The sequence below is a fragment of the Acomys minous genome, assembly GCF_964271855.1.
Source record: "Acomys minous genome assembly, chromosome: 7".
Taxonomy (NCBI): domain Eukaryota; kingdom Metazoa; phylum Chordata; class Mammalia; order Rodentia; family Muridae; genus Acomys; species Acomys minous.
In genome coordinates, this window is record NC_140488.1 from 125,668,261 (window position 1) to 125,684,103 (window position 15,843).

A 15,843-nucleotide genomic window follows, 5' to 3' on the forward strand; every position below is an offset into this window, starting at 1 on the left:
CAAAAAAAAGGCTAGTCATGGTTCTAACTTGCAACCCTGTTCCTTCCTAGAGTTAACGAGCTAGCATTGGGAGATCCAGAAGTCTGAGACTTAACTATACCAAGGTTGCCTTTCACGTCGCAGGGAGATCATAAGAAAGACTTCTGTGAGCCAGGCAGTGGTGGCGCATGCCTATAATCCCAGCACTTGGGAGGCAGACTCTCTTGAGTTTGAGGCCAGCCTGGGCTACAAAGGAGTCCAGGACATCAAAGGCTACATAGAGAAACCCTCTCAAAAAAACAAAACAACTGTGTCACAAAATGAGTAAGGCCGTTCTCAGCAAACTACTATTCTAGTTTTTTGGCTCCTAATGAGGCTATCTATTATAGGTGCAGATACTTTATCTGACTTGGTTTTAAATAACTAAATATCCTTCCAGCTGAGTTTTTTTGTTTTGTTTTGTTTTTCGAGACTAGGTCTCTCTGCATAGCCTTGGCTGTCCTGGACTCACTCTGTAGACCAGGCTGGCCTCGAACTCACAGTGATCCACCAGCCTCTGCCTCCCAAGTGCTGGGATTAAAGGCATGCGCCACCACGCCCGGCTTCTAGCTGAGTTTTAAAGATCAACAAGAAATTCACTTTTGGTTCCTGATACACTTGGAATAAAAATGTCTTAGTCTACAGAGGCTACTCTAAAAACAAAATCAAATTTGTTTCTCACAGCTCAGCAAATTGCAGTCTAAGATCCAAGTACTGGCAAATTTAGTTTATAAGGGCCTGCCTTCTGGTGTACAAATACTCACTTGTGTCCTCAAATGGTGACAAGACAGTATTTTCCCCCTTCTCAAGGCCTCTTAATATCATTTTAATATGAATTTAAGAGGGATTCAAACATCAACTCCAGTGCAAAATATACTCACACTCAGAGTCTTTGCTGTCAAGGAGAAGAAAAACATAGTTCTCCAATAAAAGCAGAAACCCACCTGTATCTCTTTGTGGCCCCATGGTTGGGATTGTGAGTTTTCCCAGTATCAATGTTTGAATTGAAATGTGGATACTTTGAGTGATGGGTATGTGTGTTTTTAAACAGACTTTGGGAACACCTAGTTCAAAAAGAGAAAGAGTGCCAGAATCTTCTGCGGCTAACTCTAGAACAGAAAACTCAAGAATTATATCACCTTCAGTTACAATACAAATCCAATGGTAAGTCACTTTTTCCCTGATACAGGTTTCAAAGAGGGACAGACTACTAAAAATCTGACTTTATGCCTCGAAGAAATGGTTGAGGCCACTATAGAATATACTGATTCTAGTCAGTATTCTGGAAGAGACAAAACTATATGGACAGAAATTAGAATGGAATTAAGAAAGGACAGAATGTGCTGGGCACAGTGGCACACACCTTTAATCCCAGCACTCTTGGGGAGGCAGAGGCAGGTAGATCTCTAAGTTCAAGGTCAGCCTGGTCCTTGATATCAAGTCCAGGACAGCCAAAGCTACACAGAGAAACCCTATCTTGAAAAAACAAAAACAAAGGACAGGGTAACAAAAATGTATCTTAACTGTGATATAGTCCCTCCACAATTCTGTATCAAACAGATACCTATATTAGACTGAATCTCATATCTGCCCCTTAGGCCTAAAAGTTGCTCTTGGAATGAAGAACTGGAAATTCCAGTGTAGTGAGGAATATCCACCCTGAGATAAGACACTTCATAGATGAAAACAAGCAAATTCCAAACTTACTAAAGGCATATTAGGTAGAGAAGACTATTTTTCTGGAAAGGAAACCCAAGAATTATGAAAGTAGCTGAATCAAGCAAGTTTAATTCATTTCCTTTTCACATCACATTTACATTGTTCGGATATGTCATTACATCCACTTTGTTATATTTGAAGCATTGTATGGTTATACATTTACTATACAGTAAAACAAAATTGGAATCATTATAGGTGGTACAGAGAATCCAGCACCCCCTGACGGACTGGCAACTGATAGAGCGCTTATAGACTGGCTGCAACTACAAGGAGTCGATGCAAATACAATAGAAAAGGTAAATTTCTAAATCAAAGTATTCCTGTGATATTGTTGAAAAGCTACTTATCCATATACTAAACCTTTGTTTCAGATTGTTGAAGAGGATTATACACTTTCTGATATTCTCAATGATATCACTAAGGAAGACCTAAGGTGCCTCAGACTACGGTAAGAGCTTCCAAACAGTTTGAATAATAGAAAGTTTTTTCATGTGAATACTTAAAACCTCCAACCTTTGAAATTATCTTTCCTATATCTTAGTAAAAACAATTCATCCCCCCAGGTTAAAAAGTGAAGTGGCACAAGGCCTTTCCTTACACTCTTATTTATGTGCCCACTTCTCTACACAGAGCCAACAGCACTCTTAGAGAACCATGTCCAGACAAAGGCAACATATTTTTGCTTTAAGCTAGAGATTACATTTGATGGCTTTAAGTTTTGCTTTTCTTAAGCAAACTCTTGTTTTGCAGTGGTGGCGTCCTCTGTAGGCTCTGGCATGCAGTCTCCCAGCACAGAAAACAAACGCAGGAGTCCTCACAGTGAGCCAAGCCAGGAATACCCTACACCTGCGTGTGATTAAAGCTTCTGCTCGTGCACACACAAATCCAGCGTTTACACAGAAAGACCCTGTTCGTTCAATTCAAGCACGTGTGATTTTAGAGCATCCTTGTTTAAACAGGATTGTATGTGATGTCAACCCTGACTTAATTCTTAGGATTATACTTTGTTTAAAAAGTCAGCATACTTTAAAAAAAAATAAAGTCAGCATACTGTACAGCAATTGCTGGAAAGATAAAGCAGTAAGTATTCTATAAAACTAGAGTAATACTTTAATGTGAAAGGTAAAAAGTGTGCCTTGCAATGGGAGTACAAGTTCATGTTTGTTAAATGTCTCAATGGAGTAAATTAAATTATTTTACCTTTGAAGTGACTGAAGTACCTTTATTTTAAAATGCCTGATTAAATATAGCCTTTGATCATAGAGATCATACTGGTCAGTGCCACCAGACTTCAGCCTCCACAATTCAGGGTGGCTGTTAACACTTCTCTACCCATGTGTTCCATGAATTCCAACATGCCTCCATGAAGACATAGCTATGATCACACCACCAACTGGCAGAGTTGCTCCTTTTAGAAACTGACCTAGGAGATGATGTGGGAAGGTTATAAGCTCTGCATTAGTCATTTCAAATCCTATACAAATCCAATATTCACATGAATATTCCGAATACAACAATGTACAAACTGCATGCAATTTATTCTCCCTTAATTTACCTTAATTTACATGTTTTCAGGACTTTTTGTTGTCTAGGTTATTTCCACCTGTCTTTAAGTTAAGAGCACAAAAAGTAGGTGACCAATTCCCATTAACTGACTGACTTAAACTTGATCCACTGGTTGGGACCACGCACTTCAAAGGGAGGGTCACTGCTGTAGATGTGATAGCCTAGTTCCTCCAACGGTGGCTCTGGATCAGCTGTGGCAAACTGGGCAGCATCCTCGATTTCTTTCCTCACTTCCACATCAATCTCCTAAACACCAGATTACAATGCAAGAGATTTTTCAATCAAGGGCAACTTTGAAACCAACTAAAATGTTTGAGAACCTATTGCTGATATATGTGACTCTTCTAAACCAAGTTTTTATACGAATGTGATTAGTCACTTAGGCAGTGACCTATCTTTTCAACTCTTTAATTGAATGTGGAGGCCAGAGTTGTTACCAAGTTGTCTTCTATTGCTCTCCACCTTATTTTTTGAGACAAGATTATCTATCATGGAGCCCAGGGCTCATCAGTTGACCAGCATGTCAGAATCTGCTGGTCTCCATTTCTATCCAGGGCTAAGGTTGTCCATGTACATGCACCAATGTGCCCATTATATGTGGGTGCTGGGAATCCAGACTCAGATCTTATTGCTTATGCAGCAGGAACTTTACCAACTGAACCATCTCCCTTGACCTATGACTCATCAGAAAGACCTAAAAATAGCCCTGTGGAACTTCAGAGCACTTTCTAAGTTTGCAAAAAACTCAACTGACCACCCGAGGGTGACATTTTGTGACATGTGAGAAACTGGTCACAGACTTTAAAGCCAGCTTAAACCTCCAAAAGCAACTGTACCTTTAATTCTTCAATGCTTGTGAGATTGCTGTTCACCATTCTATCCTTGAGAAGCATAATAGGGTCGCTCTTACTTCTTACTTCCTGGATTTCTTCTCGAGTGCGATAACTATGGGGAAGGGAGATGCACTGAGACCCAAAAAAACAGTGTCCATGGACCAGACAGCTTAGTAAAGTATAGGAGTATATTTTTTGAAAAGAGGAACAAGTAATAGCAACGTCTCTATGGAAATACTAGGGTGGCATGCTTTTAGGTATCTTTCATATTCACTATAATTTGGGGCTTCTCTAGCATTCTGACAAGGACCAAGTTTTGATTTGCTTCTTTGATCTGGAAGGCAGGGTCACCACTTCTACCTTTAGCCTCAAACTGTCACATGGATGGCGCAAGGGGGCTGGCAGTGGTGAAAGTTATAGGTTCTGAAGTAACTTCGTAGTACCTACCAAGACCCGAAAGCAGCATGGCCAGCAAAAGTTTTGTAATTGGAAAAACATAAGCAAGGGTTCTATGATGGGCCAGTTACTACACAAAATCCATCTGCCCACAGGATTTATTCTCTGTCTTCCTTCCCTTAGTCCATTCTATAAAGGCTAAACTTTAAACTAATGTCTTTTCAACTGTGTCCAGCCTGCTAATTCAGAATTTACATGTTAAAGCTAAGTGAAAAAGGACAACTTAAAACTTCCCATTGTGACAGTTAGCCTTGCTCCTTACCAGTGAGATTTTCAAACACCAGTACTTGTCAGGTAGAATATACCATGCCTGAATTTGGGGTAATAACTAAACTAAATGATCGCGCCCCCCCCCCGAATAATTCCCTATCATTAGACCTGCCTTACACTGAATTTTACATTGCAATTTAGTTATATAATGCCCTTTTAAAACTTACTGCTCAAGCTATAACAAATAGGATATACTGTAGGGATCTTCAGGCTGCTTTCAGACTAATATTCAAAAGAACGGCTAGATGCCAACCAAACTACAATTTTATCTGGTTGCAAAAGCCAATGTTGAGGTACTCTGCCATTTTACTTAAGTAGCCCAAAGCCTGCCCACCCACTATGGGAAACCACACTCAAGATTCCTCACAACCTGCAGAACATTGTATACATAATAAATCTTTTTAAAAAATTCCTCATGACCTACCTGACTCCAGGGTCACTCATACTATGTCCATGGTAGCGATAAGTCTGTAGTTCCATCAGGATGGGCCCCTAAAACAGACCCACATACCAACAATCACTGACCTCAAATGGAGAGTGCCACCCACCCACCCCACCCCACCCCCAACATTCAATATAATCTTATCTATCTTCTACTTATCATTTGAGTTGACAAAGAGTTTACTGGCTGGGCACACACACCTTTAATACCAGCACTTGGGAGGCAGAGGCAGCCTGGTCTACAAAGCCAGTCCAGAACAGCCAAGGCTACACGGAAAAACCCTGTCTCAAAGAAAAAAAAAAGTTCACTGGCTAATTTTTTGGTTTTGTTTTGTTTTTTCAAGACCGAGGTTCTTCCTGTATAGCCCTGGCTGTCCTGGAACTCTCTCTGTTGAGCAAGATGGCCTCCAACTCTGAAATCCACTTGCCTCTGCCTCCCAAGTGCTAGGATTAAAAGCATGCGCCACCACCATCTGGCTTACTGGCTGATTCTCAACACCTACTTATCCGATCACGTTTCATCCTTCTCAATTTTACCAAAAAAGACTGCAGTAAACTTTGCTACTTTAACCACCCTTTAAGCCAGCCTCACTGTTTCCCTTTCCCTCACTGCCATAGATTGCCAGGTAAAACAACAGGATAGATTACCTACTTCAGTGCCTATTATATAAGTAAAATGAGGCATTGTGAGGATTCCCTGTTTGATCATTCAAGGGACTTATGATTAGCAGGGATAGGAACACATAATTAAATCAAATGATGAAGCAGAATGTCAAATTGAAGACAAAGGCAAAATGCCATGGAAACAAGAATAGAGGGGGAAAAATGGAGTGTTTACCAGGTAAGCCACCAAGACCATGCTACCTTTTTGGACACTTAGTCATCACTCCAGGATAACTCCAATGGCTACTTAGTAAGGCTTTTAACTCTGAGATGGCATTATAAACCTATAAACCCAAAAGCCTATGAAAAGATCTCCAGTCTTACCTTACCAGACCTACAATAGGCAGCTGCAAACTTTGTTGCCTCTCGGACACACAATATATCCATTCCATCTACCTGTTAACAAAGGTAGGAGGGGCAGAATGTAAATAAACTGTCCAAACCCATCTCGCTTTTATTGTGGTACTGAAGAATGAATCCAGGGCCTGACACAAGCTAGAGAAGTGCTCTGCTGCCCAGCCACACCTCCCACCCTCCCACTCAACTTTTATATGACCTATTCAAGCATAAGCTGATGAAACCAGAGCATCTAGCTGTCAGGGTATATGGCTCTGTCTCTACAATAAGGGACCTTACCCTCAGTCCAGGAATAAAATCTCCTCTTTTGTAGTAATCCGTGCTGGCTGCTGCTCTCTCAATAGATGTACCCATGCCATAACGGTTATTCTCACAGATGAAAATACAAGGTAATTTCCACAAGGCTGCCATATTGTAAGCTTCAAATATTTGACCCTGAAAGTATTTTATACAATGTTCAAGTGGTTTAATTTGCATTTTCCTTTAGACCTTTTCACCATTCCTAACAACTGTTGCTCTGCCTAACACAGAAAGCTTGCACAACTGCCAAAGAGAGCCTTTTATAAACCCAAGTTGCTGGTGGTAAATGAAAGGACTTATGTGTTGGCCATGGTAAGGAAATGGGGCAGGCACTGTATGCCTAGTATACATTTTGGGAGTCTACTCATATAGAACACACTGCAAAGAGGAACATGAAAAAACACTGAGCTACCAATTACTTTTATACTCCTAATCTGTCAGACTCACTTGACCAGATAATGAGTAAAATGGCAGCATCTTAGATTTAGTATTAAGACATGTCTCACTAAGTGCCACACAAAGACTGGTGAGCATGTTTGCAAAGCACTAACATAAAGCACAGGATTCCTCACAGAAATGTGCCCCTAGAAGGCTCTCAAACCTAAGTCCTCTCATATGGCTATAAAACCAACTGTGAGTCTGCTACATGAAATGCTATTTCAATTAATAAACACTATGCCATGTCTCCACAAATCCAAATATGACTAGTCACAACTTAGAAATTAAGAGAGGCACTTACCTGATTAGCAGCACCGTCACCATATAATGTCAAACAGATCTCATCTTTTCCATTATACTTGCAGGCTAGAGCAATTCCTGCTCCCAGGGGCACCTAACGTAAAGAGCAACCAAGAAAGGAACCAACGGAAGTTAATCAGAGTTTAAGATGCTCTTAAATTCCAACTCCTGGAGATAATATGGGATGCTAAACTAGTGGTGTTGAGTCTTCATTCCCAACCCTGTCACTATTCACATACCCTGTTATTTTCAAAATATGAGTAAATGCTACATTGTTTCAGCAAGGGCTTACATTTCTGCACCCAAAGATTTAACTACCGATCCTAACAAGATAAGAAAAAATGAAACCTACTAGGTATATAATATATATTATAGAACCTACTGTATTAGATATTGTTGGAGAATGAGGACTCCCTATTGATGAAAGTAAGGATTTTTTTTTGAGACAGGGTTTCTCTGTGTAATAGCCCTGGCTGTCCTGGACTCCCTTTGTAGACCAGGCTGGCCTCAAACTCACAGAGATCTGCCTGCTTCTGCCTCCCTAGTGCAAGGCTTTGGATTTTTATTAGGCTGTCCATCTAACAGACCCTCTCTCTTGTAATTGGGCCCCAGTGTTAGCATTACCTATGAGTAGGTCATAGAAAGTGCGGTGAGGTGATGAGCAATTTATCTTACTGAAATATAAAAAGAAAGGTAAAGGGATAGCTCCACTGCTATAGGCTCTTACTAATAAAACACAGCAAAAAGAACGTTAAGTCACTACCCAAGTCTCCCCTATTAATTAGTAAAATGGTAAGCAGTAAGTGTTTAAAGGCAAACTTAAACTCTCAGGCTATTGAGATCCTTCAGAGAAAAATTCTCTGAGGTGAAGATGTTTCTAAAGCCACAGGCCAGGACCAAATCTACTCAAGTATGTGCTCTTCCTCAGCTACCTGAGCTCCAACAATGCCATTGCCCCCATAGAAGTTCTTGGCGAACATGTGCATCGAGCCGCCTTTCCCTTTAACACAGCCTCCTCTTCTTCCTAGAAAAGGCAGCACACAGATCGAGCATGAAAAACCAACCACACAAGCAACAACCGCCACACAAGCAAGTGTCTAAATACCTGTCCCTTCTAGAAAAGGCATTCCCCTTGTCTCCCTGTCTGTGCTAAGGAAAGTTAAACTGTTCCAACAGTGCCTGCTCTCTAATCACTTACCCTCAGATCTTAGCACAGAATTTTTGACACTGGGTTTGGAGGGAGTACACAAACCTGACTTCTATACTGACACAGTAAATAATGTTAAGACTCAAAAAGGTCACAGAAAAGAATAGTAAACAGATATCTAGACTATTACATAGATATCTATGCATACACAAAAATGCTTCAACCCAATTTACTTTTTCTGCTAGGTAACAGGTTTTAGTGACAACAAACCTTATTCCCACTGTACAGGGCCATGATTTTTCAATTTCACCCGAGGGTCCATATGACTTCATAAAGGGTTTACCCAAAGGCATAACAGAGGTGCAAAAATGCCATACCAGAATGCTTGTTTCAAAAAGAAAACTCCTAAGGCTTTTTTTTTAAACCACTAACACATAATGCTTGGCAACTTAATGGAAGATACTTGAAAACTTCCTCCACTCACTATCCCTCTGTAAATCCACAGCAAACCTGTTAGCTCTGCAAGAATTGCTCGGACTGACAGGCCCCGAGTGAAGGTGAAGCCGTGAGCTCGATAGGCTGTGATGAGATGGTCCGTGGGGTTTATGCCGGCCTCTAGGCCCACACAGCAGGCTTCCTGTAGTAAAGGAAGAACCATGAAGCAATTTTTTGAGTAAAAAGTTTCTATTAGAAGAAAAGAAAAATAAATATGGGTTAGTAGATCCTGTCACTAGTAACCCAAAGATAATGACTATTTCTTTAATCAAAAAACAAAGTAGAGGGTAAGATCCAAGCCAGAAGCCATAACCATCCCACAGGCTAGGATCTCAGACTGACTAAAAAAGAAGCAAGCAGTAGCATTCACCGCTCTCTACTTCCTGAACTCAGATGCAATACAAGCAGCTAGCTCAGTTCCTACAGTCATGCATTCACCGCCAAGATCGACTGTACCTTCAAACTGTGAGTTAAAATAAACACTTCCCTACATTGCTTCTATTGACTATTGTTACAAAAGGAAGTAATGCACCCAGAAAAATCAAAATAGCCCCTTTTCTTCAAGAAAAGTATAGATGAGTGAGGTTCCACCAAATTTTAAAACAGTAAATTCTAAGAGCAGATATAAAATTCGGAAATGCTAAGTCTAAGGTCGGGCGTGGTGGCACACGCCTTTAATCCCAGCACTCGAGAGGCAGAGGCAGGCGGATAACTGAGTTCGAGGCTAACCTGGTCTACAAAGTGAGTCCAGGACAGCCAAGGCTACACAGAGAGACCCTGTCTCAAACAACAGAAACAAAAACAAAACAAAACAAACAAAAAAGAAATGCTAGCGCCAGGCGTGGTGGCGCACGCCTTTAATCCCAGCATTCGGGAGGCAGAGGCAGGCGGATCGCTGTGAGTTCGAGGCCAGCCTGGTCTACAAAGTGAGTCCAGGACAGTCAAGGCTACACAGAGAAACCCTGTCTCGAAAAAAACCAAAAAAAAAAAAAAGAAAGAAAGAAAGAAAAAGAAAAAAAAGAGAGAGAGGCAAGCCGGGCGTGGTGGCGCACGCCTTTAATCCCAGTACTCGGGAGGCAGAGGCAGGCGGATCGCTGTGAGTTCGAGGCCAGCCTAGTCTACAAAGTGAGTCCAGGATGGCCAAGGCTACACAGAGAAACCCTGTCTCGAAAAAAACAAACAAACAAAAAAAAGAAATGCTAAGTCTAAATGATTTCTTAAGTCTATATACACTTCATAGTGGGACCTAGCATTCTAGTTTCTATTCTAAAATCCTTACTTCAAAGCCTTCTGACCCAAAAAGTAGGATGAAAAACAAGAGATAGAAACTATATATATATATTTAAAGCTAAGTATAGTGGCTCATGCCTATCCCAGCACTCTGGGGGATGAGGCAGCACTGTACTAAGTTCTAGGCATTAAGCCAACTTGTTCAGTGAGACCCATACTCAAAACAACAAGAACGGGACTGGAGAGATGGCTCAGAGGTTAAGAGCACTGACTGCTCCTCCAGAGGTCCTGAGTTCAATTCCCAGCAACCACATGGTGGCTCATAACCATCTATAATGTAATTTGGTGCCTTCTTCTGATCTGCAGGTGTACAAGAACAAAAACTCAAGAACTTAAAAAGAAAACTCAAGAACTAAAGTGGGTAGGAGGGCAGACAGATAACTAAAAGTGAGTAAAAGAGTTGGCTATCAAACCTGGCAGGTTGAGCTAAATCCCTGGAACCTGTATGGTAGAAAGGAGGAGCCAAATCCTGCAACCTGTCCTCAGATACCACCCACATACACACTTATACACAGGGTGGCACATATGGACCCCGTATACAACAAAGTATGTTATCCCATCACTTGTATACTCCTATTCCTCCCTCCCTCCCGCTTTCATCCTATTCCCCTCCCCTAGGTCTATGACCAAGGGGGACCTCCTCCCCCACTATATGGTCATAGGTTTTTAAATTTTAAAAGGATGGGATGAGAAGTAAAAGAGATGAGGGCAGAGAAAAGGAATAAAGATTAAATATCCCTAACAACATGGCTTTATAACAAACCTATCACTTACCTGACCATCACACAAGTGACAGAAACCACGAATAATTTTCTGCTTATACAGCTGATCTGCCTTAAGCTCCATTCTGCGCACAGTCTGCATCATCCTGTAATACTTGAGCCCATCCTCTCTGGTGAGCACTGTGGTTTCTGGAGGGCCCTCTTCTAGCCGATGAAGATCACATTTCTGAAGTGGAATGAGATGGTCACCCTCCAGTGACTACTCCACAAATACTGGTGACTCATTTAAGATCCAACTTCACACATATAATAAGACAACTTGAACAACAGCGAAGAAATGCAGGCCTTAGCAGGGCTTCAGGAATAATGTGTGAGCAGGGTGTGATGTGCACACCTTTAATCCCAGCACTGCCAGGCACAAGCGGGTGGATCTCTGTGAGGCCAGATCTACAGAGTTCTAGGCCAGGGCTACACACAGAGAAACCCTCTCACAGAAAACAAAAGAAATAATGTGTGACAGCACACCCCTGTGATCACTTGAAAGGTGATCCTCTAGATCCAAAAGAGTTCAAGGTTATTATCACTTTGCTAGATAAGGATTTGAGCCCAACCCTGAGACCTTGGTTTAAAATAAAACAAAAACAGTGCCTCAAAATGCTTCTGATTCCTTAAATGTATAATCAATATTTTGATGAATCGTGCCCCATCGCCCAGGTGTACCCAACCTTTGGCTCAAGAAGGGCCACAAGCCAAGATAGCTATGGGGGGAACCCGACCTATTTGTAGATGACAACATATCAGAATGTAAAGAGGTTGGACACCTCACCCAGAGTATATTTCTAAAGCCTATCCCCCCTTAAACTACCATCAAGTTATTTTTGCTAAATGTCTTTGAACCTTTGATTCTGGAATATTTGAAAGGGACCCCACCCTCAAAGCACCAGTATCAAAATACTCCTCGAAGGTGAAGCTGCAGACTGTACATGTGCAAAAACTAACTAGGGGCTGGAAAGTTGGCTCAGAGGTTAAGAGCACTGTCTGTTCTTCCAAGGGTCCTGAGTTCCATAGTGGGTCACAACCATCTATAATGAGACCTGGTGCCCTCTTCTGGTGGGGCAGAATGCTGCATAAATAAATAAATCTAAAACAAAATACTACTACTATAAAGTACAACACCACTTACCTTAATCTCAAATGTAGCATCATTTGCAAAATTACGGGAAGCTACTAGCACTCTGCTTGCCTAGAAAACAAAAATATGCAGTCATTAGTTTCATTTTGTGCTGTCAAGAGCAAGTCACTACTATCATGAATCCATGCCTAAAGCATGGATTTAAAACACATCCATATCATTATCTGAAGCAAAAAGGAAGGTGGCAAACAAAACCTATCCAGTGAGAATGATGGCCAATTCAAAGAAACTAGATTACATGTGGGCTTTTAAGGTTCATTTGCAAAATATTCCAAATAAAACTATCCATTAATCCTTATCTAAGGCAAACTGCTTTTCTATCACACACACACACACACACACACACACACACACACACACACACACACACTGGCGCGCGCGCCAGTGTAATCCCAGCACTCAGGAGGCAGAGGCAGGTAGATCTCTGTGAGTTCAAGGACAGCCTGATCTACTAAAGAAGTCTGGACATCGAAGGCTACACAGAGAAAACCTGTCTTGAAAAACTTTAAAAAAAAAAACACAGACACACAAAAAGAAAGTATAAGAAATACAAGCAATAAGGCAAAGTAAAAAATTGAAATGCAGTTCAATCTTACAGACTTTGAACGCTTTCAACCTCATTTAAAAATAAAACCACACACTTGGTAAATCATTTCAAAGTCTCACATCAATCTTTAAAGCCTGAGGTAAATCTCCATGTTTCCCAAATTTTTAAGGAGGGAAAGAACTAACAGAATAAAAAGTGGAAAGGTACAAAACACAGAGGCCTGAGAGGAAGAAACTGGGATTAACTTTTATAGTATCACAGCCATTGAGTGCCTAGCCTCCCCTCCCCCCACTGAGTATCTCTTGGCTCTAGTTACACAAGTTTGGCTAGCCACTGCTTATTATTTGCAAGGATCATTTTGCAAGGCTTAAATTTTAAAGTCTTTTCGCGTGTATAACATGAAAAACTAAAAACTCTGAAGCCTATTTTGTGTTACACAGGCTTGAAGTTTAAAAAAAGAAAACCTGCAAATACTTAGAATTGCGAACTAGAAAAAGGGTATGAGTTTAGTGGTCTAGTCTGAGATTAAAGGTGAAACTTAAGTTTTCAACATTCTGAAAGGCTTCAAAATGGCTCCTGATTAGCAAGTAATAACTATAGTCACAAAGAAAACTCCCAGCAGCCAGGCATGGTGATCCCAGCCCTGGGGAAGCAAAGGCAGGCCATGGATCTCTGTGATTGGAGGCCAGCCTGATCAACATAGCAGAGTTCCAGGCCAGCCAGAGCTACACAGTGAGAAAGAGACTGAGACAAAGAGAAAGTAACCTACTTCTCTCCCCCCAACCCCGCCCCGCCCTTAGCATGCCGGATGTGATCACACACAAACTTTTAATCCAAGCACTCCAGAAGGTACAGAAGGCAAGGAGATCTGAGTTCCAGGCCAGCCAGGAATATATAGTTAAAGACCTTGTCTGCAAAACAAACCAGCCAACCAATAACAAAAGAATCCTCCCCCCCCCCCAAAAAAAACAAACAAACTAAAAAGCTAGCTACTGGAGAGTTTACACTGTAACAAGTGAGAAAATAACTGAGTATTTCCTATGGTGAATTCAGCTCTAGAATCCATTTTTTCCCCTGCTTTAAAGTAAATCAGGAAATGGTAAATGGTTTCTAGACAAAGCAGTACAACATCTAAGGTTAGCATGTAGCATCTAACAAAGATTTAAGGGTGTCCCCAGCCTCCTATTGCCCTCCATACTCCAAAAGAGGAGGATGTGTCTTAAAAGCAAAAGGGATGGTTTTTATTGATTTCAGTTTCTACTTCAGCTTCTTGAAACTTTAATTCTAGTAAGAGCTGCTTCCGGCCCCCCTCCTTCCACTGGGGAAAACAAAGCTTCTTTTAGTTTTCAATTTTATTTCATGTCCAGTCTCCAAATTATATAAAAAAAAATTCCCTTCAGCTAACAATTTCTGCACACAAGAAACTTGTTCAAACCAATCTAAAATTGATGACGCAGTTTTAACACCTATGAAGATTCTGGCCGAATTGAGGGCACACACTAAGAGCTCAATAAATGTTAGCTATGTCATACACATATACGAAGACACATTAAGAAATAGGCTTTACTGCCGGCTCAGATTCAAATATGAAAACAGCATTTGCTTAATCAAAGGGCGTTTTTCCATTACTTAGTGGAATTCCTAGAGAAGTTTTCCAGCCTTTCCACAACCTCTCCAAACTAAGCAGAATTGCATCAAATCCTGAAGAAATCAATAGAACCAGAATTACAAGTCAAAGCCTGATGGTAGTTACACCAAGAGAACGCAACCTCTGTGTGGCTAGAGGTCAAAATGCTAAAAGCTTAGGTAGACACCTCTTAAAGCTGGGGCCATAAGTTAAGTCTTAACTCTAATCCCAACCCTCCGAGAAAGTCATTGCTATGTTCTTTCGTTACTTTGAACTCTAAGCCTCTGTGTGTATAAGGGTAAAGGCAGCTTCCTCTGGGTTACGCTCGCTCGGTTACTCTAAAATTGACTGCCAAGAAATAACTCAGACGAGCAGGGAGGGAGTGGAGCAAGTTTATTTTCCGTGAACCTGACCCCGTCTGAACCCTACTCAGAACGGAACATAGGTGATCCACAAAGGCTCACCCAGCTGCGCAACTGTAAATGCCAGGCGCCAGGCAGAAAGGCTGGCACACGTGCCACTCCCCCAATTCAAGGCAATTCCATAAGGTAGCGTTCTTAGTATCTCTAGTTATAGAGATGAGAAAACTGGGCCCTAGGATGATTTTTTTTAAAATCTCTTTTCTTCTTGTTGGTACTTGGTAGTCTCAAGACTAGTAAATAATGAAGTCAGGGTGCGCACAGAACCTCCGACTCCCGGGACTGGGAGCTCTTTATTTAGTCTTACGTGGCCTCTTGGCCAAGAGCGATGACAAGAAAAGTAGAAGTCAGCAGAGAGCATAGACGCTGGAGCAAACCCAAGCTCCGCCTCCCGGGGTCCGGTAAGCAACGGGCAGTTGAGGGGCGCTGTTGGGGAGCCGGCGTGAAGGTCCGCCAGAGGGGACTGGGAGAGGCGCAGGGACAGAGCCCATTCTCAAGCCCCTCCTCCCCAGGCCAGTGGCGAAGTACACCTCGCAGAAGGCCCACGCGAGTTCCATAGCTCGTCCCCAGCACTCGGCCGCACGCTGTGATGACCCGGCCAGTCCTCCTCCCACCCCACATCAGGCCACCTCGAGCCCTACCCGGGCCTCACGGCATTCAGGCGACCTTACCGGCTTCTGCGCAGCGCCTGCCAACACGCGGGACACAGCGGCAAGCATCTTCCTCATGGAGCGCAGCAGACACACGCGGCGGCCGCAGCACCCAGGCACTCAAAAGGAGTGATTCAGACGTCCCTAAGTCTCCTTGAGCTGCCCTAAGTCGAGGCCACACCCTAAACGCAGTGACGGAGTCGAAACGACATCACGCGCCACACCAGTTTGTAGGGCAATCAGAATGGCTTCCTGAAAAGGCTCCGCCCATCTGAGTAACCTAAGACCGCCCATTAAGAATTAACTAAAGAAGGGGTGGGCTTGTGGGCTAGTTGGTGAGGAGGCAGAAGCCCCAAGGCGCCTGCGTGGGAAAGTGGGGACTGGTGGGGGGGG

General features: G+C 42.2%; 2 protein-coding genes across 3 annotated transcripts in view; one reads left to right on the forward strand and one right to left on the reverse strand.

The window, feature by feature from the left end:
* The window catches only part of MAP3K15 (mitogen-activated protein kinase kinase kinase 15), a 126,991-nt gene extending 124,254 nt beyond the window's left edge, over positions 1-2,737 (forward strand). The window contains exons 26-29 of one of the 2 annotated variants that reach the window (XM_084788541.1): positions 1,070-1,182; positions 1,933-2,033; positions 2,109-2,185; positions 2,488-2,737. In XM_084788541.1, the coding sequence (XP_084644667.1) occupies positions 1,070-1,182; positions 1,933-2,033; positions 2,109-2,185; positions 2,488-2,560 (364 nt within the window). In that variant the 3' untranslated portion in view covers positions 2,561-2,737. Of the gene's footprint in view, positions 1-1,069; positions 2,293-2,487 lie in introns of those variants that run through there. The other variant, XM_084788540.1, reaches the window with a different exon arrangement.
* On the reverse strand, positions 1,778-15,642 carry PDHA1 (pyruvate dehydrogenase E1 subunit alpha 1). Its single transcript, XM_084788566.1, has 11 exons — positions 15,472-15,642; positions 12,199-12,258; positions 11,068-11,241; positions 9,019-9,145; positions 8,294-8,385; positions 7,363-7,455; positions 6,603-6,758; positions 6,291-6,362; positions 5,287-5,354; positions 4,140-4,248; positions 1,778-3,549 (listed from the first exon to the last, which is right to left on the reverse strand). Exons 1-11 carry the CDS (start codon positions 15,526-15,528, stop codon positions 3,385-3,387), a joined length of 1,173 nt encoding a protein of 390 aa, XP_084644692.1. The 5' UTR covers positions 15,529-15,642; the 3' UTR covers positions 1,778-3,384.
* Positions 15,643-15,843: the final 201 nt, after the last annotated feature.